Below are 12,981 nucleotides of genomic sequence, written 5' to 3' on the forward strand. Positions count from 1 at the left end.
TCGACTCATTTGCAGGGGACTTATTTGCAATGGGTGTATGGAAGTGAGAGCTGGACCATAAAGAAGGCTGATTGGCGAAAATGGATGCTTTTGAATTATGGTGCTGGAGAGGTCCCATGGACTGCAATAAGATCAAACCTCTCCATCCTTAAAGAAATCAGCCCTGAGTGCTCACTGGAAGGACAGATCCTGAAGTTGAGGCTCCAATACTTTGGCCACCTCATGAGAAGAGAAGACTCCCTGGAAAAGACCCTGATGTTGGGAAGGATGGAGGGCACAAGGAGAAGGGGACGACAGAGGACGAGATGGTTGGACAGTGTTCTCGAAGCGACTAGCCTGAGTTTGGCCAAACTGCGAGAGGCAGTGGAGGATAGGCGTGCCTGGCGTGCTCTGTCCATGGGGTCATGAAGAGTCCGGACACGACTAAACGACTAAACAACAACACCACAACCCCTCCACTGCTCCTGATCTGGCTGCGGGGTGTTGGCACATCTTCCCGTCAAGTCTCTCCTTCACTTCACTTCTCAATGCTTTTCCTGTCACATTTGCTCACTTGCAAAAAGGCTGTTCCTTTTCGAAAGTGGTTTTGGTTGCACTTGGTCGCAGAACACTTCCATCCGTCCTTCAAACGCACGCCCTAGATTTGTGCGTTTGAAACATTGGGTGACTAAAGATTTCAGTATATGGGCAAAAGGAGAAATGCTTCTCTGTCTACTTTCCCAGCTTGCACTTTGTTTGTTTGTTTGATGCAATTTCATAAAGCCTCTGTCACTTCCCCCTTTCTTAATCCTCCCCAGTGCCGGTTTACGTATAAGCTAAACAAGCTATGCTCTTAGGGCCCCACACTTCTTGGGCACCCCCCCCCAAAAAAAAATTAAAGGGGGAAAAACTGGCTGTATATTTCCAAAATATAAGATAAAAACCAATAAAATAAAACCTACATACAGCAACAGTGTTTTGTGTTGTGTAGGCTCCTATGATGTAAGTCATGGGCCCGCCTGCTCCCTCAAATATCACTGCTTTGCTCATTTCTATATCAATTACTTTGATAAAACACATATTTTGTTATGTGCAAATGGCTTTAGATACCTAGTAGGGTCCATCATTTGTTGTTGTTACAGTCGTTTCAAGTCGTGTCCGACTCTTCGTGACCCCATGGACCAGAGCAACGCCAGGCCCCCATCCTCCACTGCCATCTCGCGGTTGGCCAGACTCATGTAGTAGCTTCGAGAACACTGTCCAACCATCTCATCCCCTGTCGTCCCCTTTCCTTGTGCTCTCCATCTGTCCCCACACCAGGGTCTTTTCCAGGGAGTCTTCTCTTCTCATGAGGTGGCCAAAGTACTGGAGCCTCACTTCAGGATCTGTCCTTCTAGTGAGCCACCTCAGGGCCGATTTCCTTGAGATTGAGAGGTTTGACCTTCTTGCAGTCCATGGGACTCTTAAGAGTCTCCTCCAGCCACCATAATATCAAAAGCATCAATTCTTCAGCGATCAGCCTTCTTTATGGTCCAGCTCTCACTTCCGTACATTACTACTGGGGAAAACCATAGCTGGTCCATCAATTACCATATAGCATATATTCACACAAAAAAACAGTGACAATTTCTTGTTGACAAGGACAGCTTGACATATCACGGTCCCCAATTACCTTCAGTAGCTGAGGGCCTCATCAAACCTAAATCCGGCCCTGCCCTCCCTTTTTTTTTCTTAAAGCAAGCAACCAGAGGTTGACTTCACTTCCACCCACAGACTGTTCACATTATGGTTTCTCTTATATTTCATTATTTTCTATGTGTGTCCACAGCACGCACTTCACTTTGTGCCTTGGTGAAAAGTCTCCCTGCCCCGTTTCATTTTCCTCAACCCCCTAAGTTCCTTCTCAGGTGTTTTACAGCTTGCAAAATACTGCCCTGCTGGGGCTCGTCTTCTTCCGCTTTCTCTGTGTAAAGGAGGAAGTGCTTGATGGCTTCTGAGAGCAGTTCCGGGTCTTCCCTCTCCGGTTGAAGGTGCAACATCCTCTCGCAGGCAATCGCGTAGTTCTTGTGCCAGTTCACAGGGTGCACTTTGTGGGTGCTCACCATCTCCTTGTACAGCTAGAGACAACGGGGGAGAACCATAGCTGTCAAGTTTCAGATTTGAAAATAAGGGATCAGCAGTCTCACCTATCCCGGGGACAGTCACATGTCAGTGGTGGGCGGAGCCAGAAGCAAAAGTGGGCGGAGCAGCAATGTAAACTCCAAGCGGGCTCAGGCTCAGAGCGGAGCATAGAGGAGGGCAGCCATGTGCTCCGCGCAATGGAGCCCCCGTCTTCTTGTCTGATCCCATCAAAACAGGACAGGAAGCAGCAGCTGCTCAAAGGCAGCCAGGCTCCGCCCGCCAGCTAACCCTATTGGCCGGCTGAGGGGCTCGGTGGCAACGGGTAGGGGCTGATGCAGGGGGAGGAATACACCCCCCTGTAAGCGCGGGAAATGGCTCTCCAGGTAGGCGAGGTCTTCCCACCCAGTCCCTGGCCAGCAGGGGAGGAGCTGCTTCCGTTAAAACGGGAAATTAAGGGAAATAAAAATAAGGGAGAGCAGCGGGAAACTGCTTGAAATAAGGGAGAATCCCGGGGAAAACGGGATACTTGACAGCACTGGGGAGAACTCAGTTTTGAAGGTACTTCCGAAAAGGGTGGATCTGATTCAAATCAAATCGATTTAAATCACGATTTAAGTCACTAGTCAGTAAGACTTGGTTTAAATCTTTTTTTTAAAAAAAAACACCCAGAAATACTCATTCTTGCTGGTATAATCTTAATATTTAAAACCAGATGAAGGTTTCATTTTTGGAATAATAAACTTTCAGAGCAGTTTTTACAGTTATATCAAAAATTACTGATTTGGTTATACTATTAGAAATACATAGACCATCATTATGAAATTATTGTGAGGTTTAATAAGTTAACTGTTTATATTTGGACAACTTTTCTGCTGTACTTTATTGGAAGGAGAAAAATAATCATTTCCTTAATAACACTTTAAACAAATTATTTAACTAAAACGATAACATTATAGCATATGTATCCATGTTTGTTAATGTAGGGTTTAAAAAAAACTTAGACTGAGTTTTAGCACACATGAAAAAATCAAACAAATCCTTATTTCCTGATGAATAGCTTTTGGACTATAATGTAACTTAAATAGAAAACTATCTTTAGAAAGATTTTTCCTCCAAAAGAATTTTATTTTAAAAATCCAATTTGAATATAAAAAAAAACTTGATTGTTTTATTTATTTTTTAAAAAATAATTGATTTTTATCCACCCTGCTTCCAAAACATTTGCAGAAAACCCACAGAAATGTTGCACGTTCGTACTATGCCCTCATTTTTCTCAAATTTTAAACTAATGCTCACTTAGAATCATAGAATCCTAGAGTTGGAAGAGACCACAAGGGCCATCCAGTCCAACCCCCTGCCAAGCAGGAAACACCATCAAAGCATTCCTGACAGATGGCTGTTGTTTTTTGAAAGGTCATGTTTGATGCACCAATATCCATAAAAAATAAGTATTTGCAGAAAGTAGTACAATGTCCAACAAACACACATTGTTAAGACACAGCTCGATCTGATACATATCTATGCAGAGGGAAGTCCCCGCTGAATTCATAGGACTTACTCCCAGGTAAGCGTGCACAAGGATTGAAATCTTTGAGGTTTTGCGCCCGCAGCTGACAGAGCCTCAGGCAGTAATTGGCTGTGCTGCTGTGACATCACAGGAAGACTGGTCCAGCAGAGTGAAAAGGAGGGAAAGGAGAGAGCTTTGGAAAGGAAGATGCCAGGGCTAAGAATGGAAGTTTCTTTGGGGGATCCATATCAAAAAACAGGGCCGTCTTAGCCATAGAGGCTAGTGGTGCGCAGAACCACGGCGCCACGTTCTGGAGAGCGCTAGGAAGAGGTGGAGGGCTGGATGTGGGCGCCTCCCAGCATCAGTTCACTGCCCTTGTTCGCCTCTGCCATGCTGCGCCCGGAGCCTCCTCCCTGCTGGAGGAGCTGCCCTCCAGCCCCGCCGGCATCGCCACCCTCGCCCGCCTCCACCATGCCATGCTGCCGCACCCCGGAGCCTCCGTCCCACCGGAGGCCGCCCTCCAGCGGCTGCCCGCCCGGAGGGAATCGTAGGGGTGGTGGGCCTGGAGGGATCCTTGCACCACGGCGCCAGAAAAGCTTAAGACGGCCCTGTCAAAAAAGCAGGGCACCACTCCATCATGCACACTAAGAGATAACAAAGGGCGGAGGCTTCCCCTCTGCTTCTTTAAGGCAAAGATACGGGTACCTACACTGTAAGCATATGTATAAAGCTGGGCTTTCACATCCGTAGGCACACGGGCCGTTTCCGCTAGGTCAAAAATGAAGAAGGCTGTCTCATCCTGCAAAAAAGTGGAAGCACATTACCATCAGGGTTAAGGGTTATTTAAATACCAGCTGGTGCTCATGAACCAGGGTTTGCTGAGGACACCGAGCCAGAGAAACTGTGCCAGAGGTATGGTGCCCAGGATGGTGGCAGTAAAGAATATAAAATTCTAGAGGTTGGAAGGGATCTCCCAGGGTCAACATCAACTTTGTCAGACTGTCATGTTGTTCGGATGCCTGATTATCGTCTTCTAAAGCAACTACTCTACTTGAAAATGGACTACTTAAAAAACCACTTTAAAATGGAAGTGTAATGTTGGGTGGTCAACAAAAGAGGTTTAAAGACTCTCTCCAGGCAATCTAAAAAAACTGGGGAAACGCTGGCCTGCGAGCGCTCCAGTTGGAGAACAGCTTTTGCCAAAGGTGTTGTGGGCTTTGAAGACACTCAAACTCAGGACGTGCTAAGAGGAAGGCACGCTTGGCAAACCCTCACCGTGATCAACTCCCGCCCAGGAACCAATGTCCCCACTGTGGAAGGACGTGTGGATCTAGAATTGGCCTCCACAGTCACTTACGGACTCACTGCTAAAACCCTGTTTTGAAAGACAATCTTACTCGACTACGAGGTATTGCCAAAGAAGAAAAGAAGATAGCCGTTTCCCAAACGAAGGCCCATGTGGACACCACGGTGTCTGCCTTCCCTTTAGAACCCATTCAGAAGGGGGAATATGGGGGGGGGGCTCTCACCTGGCTTGCCACATCTCTTCATTTGCTACTACTCCCACGAAGATGAATCGAACCTTTAGGAAGTGAACAACAGGAGCTGATTAACTGGATCACCAGACACGAGAAGGTCACAGAAAGACCGAGAGGGCAGAGTATCAAACAGGGTCACACACTGTACAAACACTGGAATTTGGCGCTCAAAGACATTCTGCGTCGGGGACAGCAGAATTCTGTGGAGCGCCTGAATCCGTGGGATGTCGAGCGCATTGCACACCATGTCTCATTCTGCAATGCATTCTGGTTATGATGGAAGAGCAAAGAGCAACATGGAACAACAACAACAACAAATCCCCCTCCCTCAATTCTTATTTAGTTGCCCCTCCAGCTCCTGAGATTTCAGCAAGCACAACCCACACGCCCACAGGTATATCGTCGCAATCAGGAGGACTAGAAACTTGATTTTTAAAAAACGCCTTTAAAGTTTTGCCCATAACATAGCCCTGTAGATGTTGCTGGGCTACAATTCCCATCACCCTTGACCACTGGACCTTGTTCGCTGGGGCTGATGGGAACTGTAGTCAAAAGCTCCTGGGGATGTCTGGTGTAATGGATATTGCCCCCACCCACCCATTTCTGAGGCCAACACCATGGCTCAAGAGCTACGGCTGCCAAGGAAGATGGGGGCAACTAGGCCAGTGGTGGTTGTTGTTGTTCAGTCGTGTCCGACTCTTCGTGACCCCATGGACCAGAGCACGCCAGGCACGCCTATCTTTCACTGCCTCTCGCAGTTTGGCCAAACTCATGTTAGTAGCTTCGAGAACACTGTCCAACCATCTCATCCTCTGTCGTCCCCTTCTCCTTGTGCCCTCCATCTTTCCCAACATCAGGTCTTTTCCAGGGAGTCTTCTCTTCTCATGAGGTGGCCAAAGTACTGGAGCCTCAACTTCAGGATCTGTCCTTCTAGTGAGCACTCAGGGCTGATTTCTTTGAGAATGGATCGGTTTCATCTTCTTGCAGTCCATGGGACTCTCAAGAGTCTCCTCCAGCACCAGAATTCAAAAGCATCCATTCTTCGGCGATCAGCCTTCTTTATGGTCCAGCTCTCACTTCCACACATCACTACTGGGAAAACCATAGCTTCAACTATACTGAACTTTGTCGGCAAAGGTGATGTCTCTGCTTGGATGGTAACTGCATCCAAGTTCCTCATCCAGGTTTGAGAACTTTCAAACCCTGCCACCAGTTCTGCTGTTCTCACCTCCCATATTCCTCGCTCCAGTTATAGAGGTTTCTGGTTCGCTCAATCCACTCTCCGGGGTCGAAGGGAGTTTTCGAAGGCACCAGCTTCTCGCAGGAGCCCCACGGCCAAAGGAGTGGCTTTTCTTCCAGGTGGGGTCGCCTTCATGGAGCCCAATGCAGACAAAGGTTTCTTTGCTGTTGCAAACAAGCCACAAAAACAAAAACAGAACAAAATACAAATGGGAAACTGGAGCCGAAACAGAATCATCACCACCAATAATATTATTTATTAATTTATATTTAAGATTGGATTTACTGCAATGCACTCTGTCAAAGAAGCAATTAAAACACTCACAACAGGAGGTTAAAGTTAAGAGAACAGGGGGAACACTCGTCTAAACATGGGTACTTTAAGAAGAAGATGAGTTTGGATTTGATACCCCGCTTTTCACTACCCGAAGGAGTCTCAAAGCGGCTAACATTCTCCTTTTCCCTTCCTCCCCCACAACAAACACTCTCAGTGGGACTGAGAGACTTCAGAGAAGTGTGACTAGCCCAAGGTCACCCAGCAGCTGCATGTGGAGGAGTGGAGACGCGAACCCGGTTCCCCAGATTACGAGTCTACCGCTCTTAACCACTACACCACACTGGCTAGAATGCCAATACTGATGGAGGCAGGGGCAGAGGAAGTCTCCGCGCTACCCGGGGCGGCGAAAGGAAACGCCCCGGGGGCGGGGTGTCGTCAATCCCCGCCAATCGCGCACGGCAGCCCCACGAGCTGCCTTTTCGCTCTGCGGCTCAAAAAGGGGCAGCGGAAGCGCGGTCCTGACGACAGAGTGCGCCTGCGCGAAATGTCGCGCAGGCGCACTCTGTCATCAGGCTGTGCGCATGGCGGGAGGGGCTGCTGCTTGTCACCCCCACGCACCACCGTTCGCTCCGTCGCCCCAGGAGCAGCAGCACCGCACACCGTGTGCTGCTGCTCCCAGGGCAACGGAGCGAGCGGCGGCACGTGGGGGTGACAAGCGGCGGCTCCTCCCGCCACTCTCCATGAGCCGCCGCTCGCTCCGTCGCCCCGGGAGCAGCAGCGCTGCACAGACAGGATGCCGGGGCTCCCCTTGGGGAGTGGCGGAAGGGGCCGCCGCTTGTCACCCCCCCTCCCCTGGCACCCGGGGCGTACCACCCCCACCGCCCCCCCCCAGCGACGCCCCTGGATGGAGGCCTCTCGTATCTCAACAATGTAGCTTGGTTCTGGGTAACAAGGAAACCACCACACGCAGAAGGCAGAGTTTAACAATTAAAACTTTAAGAGCGATTATTAGGCTAGACTCCCCACAGCAATTTAGAATCTGTGGAGAAGATGTTGCTGGATTAGAGAAATCTTTAGTCTGCTCTCACCATAAAATTAAAGACTTTGAGGACCTTCCAGAGGACACAACTGACACCCACCTTCCTGTAACTTACGGTCACTCTGGAGCAACACAGAACATATGTTTTGCCTTCTGCTGTGCAATAAAAATGTGTACCATCTCAGGAACATTGGGGAATGAGGAGAGGGTAGAGAGACGATTTGCAAGGTACTCTGGTCACATTCTGGCTTTAAACGGCCAAAACCAACACCTTGAACTGAGCTCAGAAAAGACTGGTAACCAGTATGTACACAGCCCTCCACAGAAAACCAATAATTGCAAGGATATAGCTATTCTTATTAACAGATTAAACATACAGAATAACTTTCTGACAGTAAGAGCTGTTTGACAGTGGAATGGTCTCCGCGGGAGGCTTGTGGACTCTCCTTCCCTCGGAGGTTATTAAGCAGAGGTTGGATGGCCATCTGCCATGGAAGCTTTATCTGAGATTCCTGCATTGCAGGGGGTTGGACTGGATGACCTTTGGGGGTCCCTTCCAACTCCGTTAGACTTCTTAGTCCTTTGTTTATGCAAATGCCTCCAAGCGACTGACAACACACTTAGAAAACAAGTCTATAAATACATTACACCAACAAAGGAATTCGTACGAAGTACCCACAACTCATTATTTTTAAGGGCTCGCCTTATTTCTGAATATTAAGTTGTTTAAACTGTTTTCAATAGTTTTGTTGTAACCCACCAGGGACATTAGGGTGAAGGTAGGTAATGAATTATAGTAAAACAACAAAAAATGTGTGTGTGCACAGCATATATACATACACACAACACACACCTACACCCATTCTTGCTGTAAACATGACTGTTCAGGAGGAAATTTGTACTCTGGCTTGCAGGTTCAGATGCTATAGAAAGCAAGGGTGGTTAATTTATTTTTTATGAGCCCAGGAAGAATCGGAGCTTTATGTGTGGTGACACTGGAAGTGTACTTTGTATTTTAAATTTTTGTTGTTGCTGCTATCAAAATTGGGGCAAGTGAGTAGTTTTTGAGGACACACAAAAATGCTTAGGGGGTCCTAATAAGGGCCCCAGGTGAGAGATTAGCCTCCCCTAACACAGAGCAACTTGAGAATGAAACTGATGCAATTTTTATGGGGGGAAAGGAATGCTATTACGTGAACAGGAATGCTTACTGTTTATTTACTTTGAGAAACTGATGGAGATTAAATGTGGTCGTCCCATCGGGCAACGGTCCCTTCCAGAGGATTCCACCGGCTCCCAGGAAAGATGAGGCCAGGCAAATGTTTTGACATCTTCGGTAAGTACCAGTGGTAAGTCATCATCTAGAGCAGGCCAAGACGAGATGAAATTAAAGACGAGGCTGTGGGCTTCTCCGACCCGAAGCACGGTCGATGTAAATAAACATACCTAAAACCTGACACTAAGGCTGAAGTCCTCACCAGGTCGACTCAGAAGTTAAGTCCTGTTGCACCGAATCGGAATTACTCCCAAATTAAGTGAAGTGTAAGTAATGGGCCCCGCCTGCTAGCCTGCTCCCTAAAATATCACTGCTTTGCTCATTTCTATATACAGTGGCACCTTGGTTCTCAAACTTAATCCATTCCGGATGTCTGTTCCAAAACCAAAGCATTCCAAAACCAAGGCGTTCTTTCCCGTAGAAAGTAATGTAAAATGGATTAATCCGTTCCAGACTTTTAAAAACAACCCCTAAAACATTGTATTTCACTATTAATATACTTCTTCTTAATTGTATTTCAGTTCAACAATTACTTTGATAAAATACATTTTTTTGCTACGTACAAATGGCTTTAGATACCTATTAGGTCCATAAATTACCATATAGCATATATTCAACACAAAAAACAGTGACAATTTCTTGTTGACAAAGGACGGCTGGACATATAAAGGGCCCCATTACCTTCAGTAGCTTGGGGCCTCATCAAACCTAAATCCGGGCCCTGGCCGGGAGTGTCACCTGCCTGACCTGAAACTGGTTTAAACTGCTCTCAGCATCAGCAAGACTGAGCTACATGAACCAAGGTCTGGCCAGCCCAGCAGCTTCTCGTGCTCTCATGCCTTACAAGGAACTGTCTTCTCGCACTCTGTAAAGTATGCAAACCTCGCTTCCCACCTACTTCTTGGTCCACCAAGGTAACGTCAGGTCTCACTCCCTCACAATAATGGAGGTATCGGAGAGAATTGCCGGGCAAGTCCCCTCTCAGCAGGACGATGGCATCCGGAGGCATGGAGGTCAAAAGGTTCCTCGCAAAGCGGTCGACGACGTAGTTGCGGCTTTGGTCGCAGGCACTGGGCGGAAAGAGATAATCGGAAAGAAAAGAAAAGGCTGTTTTGTGTTGTTTTCAGTCCATAGTATTTTGTTTGGAGCTGCTTAGAGTGGCTGGGAGCACCCAGTCAGATGGGCAGGGTACGAATAAAATAATTTTAAAAAATAGCAGTGGTAGTAGTCCACTCGCTCTCTTTCAGCCTAACCTACCTGACAAGGGTGTTGTGAGTAGGAACATCAGACAGTTTCAATGGAAATGGAAACAGGAGGGGAAATGGTCGATGTTTCCTTACATGTCCCACGTCCAGAATGGAAATCAAACCAGTTCGGGATTTGTTGTTGTTGCTGCTCCTTCTGATATGTAACCGATTACGTTCCCCTCCTTGTTTGCATTGCCTTTCCTTTGCACGGGGTGGAATGGCATGTAGCAGCGGGGCAGTGAGATGAATTTGGCAAAAGGCGAACTGCAGTGGAATGGAAGCGGCGCCGCATGCGATGGATACAAGGGAGAACAGAAAACGATGCCTCCTTAACAACACAGGTTGCGTGGCTAAACAAGGAAGCGAGAAGCAGGTGTGGCTGCCCTGAACTACTTGAGGGAACAGTGTGAAATGAACACAACGCCAATTGGACTTTTAAGCACACCCTACAAAGCTGAACCCACTGTGCTCTTTCTTGCAGTTACCTGTAATTAGAGTAGACTTGCCCAGTAACCAGAACGGCAGCAAGAAGCCATTCCAGGCAGCGAAGCACTCGGCTGTTTCCAACTACCCCCTCTGCAAAAGAGAAAAGCGAGGAGAAACCGAGGCCGGCTAGAACAGCAACCACCGCATTGCTCTGCATCCAGAATCGCTCCACCTGCAGAAGGACAGACAGACAGCGTTTCCCCATCTGCGTAGAAGCGAATGCTTAATGTGATGGGTATTAGAATCATAGAAACGCAGAGTTGGAAGGGATTACGGGGGTCATCTAGTCCAACCCCCTGCAATGCAGAAATGTTTTGCCCAACGTGGGGCTCATGCTCCACCAACTGAGCTATCCTATGTATTATCATAAGGATATATTAATTATAACTGATTCTCTAGAGACTCACGTGTTTGGATTAACACAAAATGGCATGTGCGCATAAAGAGACCCAGTAGTGGAGCTTAAATCTCACTGTTAGGCAGATTTGCTGACGCCTAAGAATAGGTTTTTAAACCTTTTTTTTAATACACCCCAGCTCTTAAGGCACCTGGCCCCCTTTTCAATAAAAAGACCACAGACTGCAAGGTAAGTTTAAAATGTTTTACTTACAGTCGCTAGGTCTCAGAGTTGAATTTTCCTTAGTAGCAACAATAAAATGCAGGTAAATGTTCTCAGTTGAAATATATACAGCAAAGCAGCCTCGGATACATATGAGAGGCAGAGAACAAAGCTGAGGCATTTCTGCTTCCTTGCTTGCAGCGTGATAGAGAGACAGCGAAAGGAACAGGGAACAAGGCTTACTTCCTCCCTCCTTGGAGAAGAAGGGATGTGACATCACAGAGGCTACTCTAATAATTGAGAACTCTGTGGTCCTTAACCCCTTCACATACTAACTAGCACTGTTAGGCTGGACTGCAAATCTCCCACATAATGCATGTTTTCAAGACGCTGCATGGAGTTCAGCTTTAGTGAATATACACCTGGGAGATTGTCTTTCGGTTTTCCGAAATCTAGAGGAAGGGCCACAGCTCACCGTCAGAGCATGGGCAGAAAGCCCTAGGTTCAATCCTTGTGATCGCCAGCAAAGACAATAATGAAGAAGGTAATCTCTGCCTGGCACAGGTGGAATTTTCAGGTTTAAATTTTAGTTACAAGCAGAGCTGGAAGGTGCTGAACTGTAAGGAGCCTGGCATCTTTTTTCATTTTGCCAGTTTATAAGGAGCAGGTATAAAACAATAAAAACAAGGGAACTCATCAACATTATAGAAAAAAGAGAAAAGTATAATGTATGCTGAAAATTATTAGGTTTCCTCCAGTCCTCAACCAAGTCAAGCAGACATACAGCACTCATGTCCATAACATGTTCTGCGAAAAAGGGAAGGAATCAAGAGTTGATGAATACTATAAAATACTATAACCACAGCAGGTGGCGCTGTGGGTTAAACCACAGAGCCTAGGGCTTGCTGATCAGAAGGTCGGCGGTTCGAATCCCCACGACGGGGTGAGCGCCCGTTGCTCGGTACCTTCTCCTGCCAACCTAGCAGTTCGAAAACACGTCAAAGTGCAAGTAGAAAAATAGGGACCGCTCCAGCAGGAAGGTAAATGGCGTTTCCATGTGCTGCTCTAGTTCACCAGAAGCGGCTTTGTCATGCTGGCCACATGACCCGGAAGCTGTATGGTATGCCAGCTTCCTCGGCCAGTAACGCGATATGAGCGTCGCAACCCCAGAGTCGGACATGACTGGACCTAATGGTCAGGGGTCCCTTTACCTTTACCTTTATAAATTTAATCAGTCTCATTATCTGAGACATCACTTTCAGTTTCTCTTTTTGCTTCTTCGTATTTGTCACCGTATCTATCACAGACTTTCTAAAAGCTAAATAAAAAATAAAAAAATCCTTCCAGTAGCACCTTAGAGACCAACTAAGTTTGTTCTTGGTATGAGCTTTCGTGTGCATGCACACTTCTTCAGCTGAAAGCTTGCCCAGATTGAAAAAAACTTCTACATGTCACAGTGCCTTTTCTTTTTCATTCTTTTCCAGAAAAAAAACCCCAAAGAAATGGGCATTGGAGGAGGAAATGGGAAAATACTCCCCCCCCCGAACTTTTCTCTCCCTCCCCCAGGCATTCATCTCTCTGCTCAGATACTGCAGAGCAATTTATAAATCCTCAAATAAGTTTTTAATAATAATAATAATAATAATAATAATAATAATGATGATACCATGTGTTTTTTTAAAAAACAAAACAAAAATAGCAACCTTGAAAGCA

General features: G+C 46.8%; 1 protein-coding gene across 1 annotated transcript in view; it reads right to left on the bottom strand.

Moving 5' to 3' along the window:
• Positions 1 to 1,843: 1,843 nt before the first annotated feature.
• The window catches only part of TMEM260 (transmembrane protein 260), a 51,418-nt gene continuing 40,280 nt past the window's right edge, over positions 1,844 to 12,981 (bottom strand). Inside the window, 11 exon segments of the mRNA XM_033168826.1 lie at positions 1,844 to 2,096; positions 4,317 to 4,406; position 4,982; positions 5,137 to 5,167; positions 5,170 to 5,189; positions 6,374 to 6,488; positions 6,491 to 6,549; positions 8,912 to 8,967; positions 8,969 to 9,061; positions 9,875 to 10,046; positions 10,709 to 10,881. Of these exon segments, the coding sequence (XP_033024717.1) occupies positions 1,863 to 2,096; positions 4,317 to 4,406; position 4,982; positions 5,137 to 5,167; positions 5,170 to 5,189; positions 6,374 to 6,488; positions 6,491 to 6,549; positions 8,912 to 8,967; positions 8,969 to 9,061; positions 9,875 to 10,046; positions 10,709 to 10,881 (1,044 nt within the window). The 3' untranslated portion in view covers positions 1,844 to 1,862.

The sequence above is a fragment of the Lacerta agilis genome, chromosome 1 (assembly GCF_009819535.1).
Source record: "Lacerta agilis isolate rLacAgi1 chromosome 1, rLacAgi1.pri, whole genome shotgun sequence".
Lineage (NCBI taxonomy): Eukaryota > Metazoa > Chordata > Lepidosauria > Squamata > Lacertidae > Lacerta > Lacerta agilis.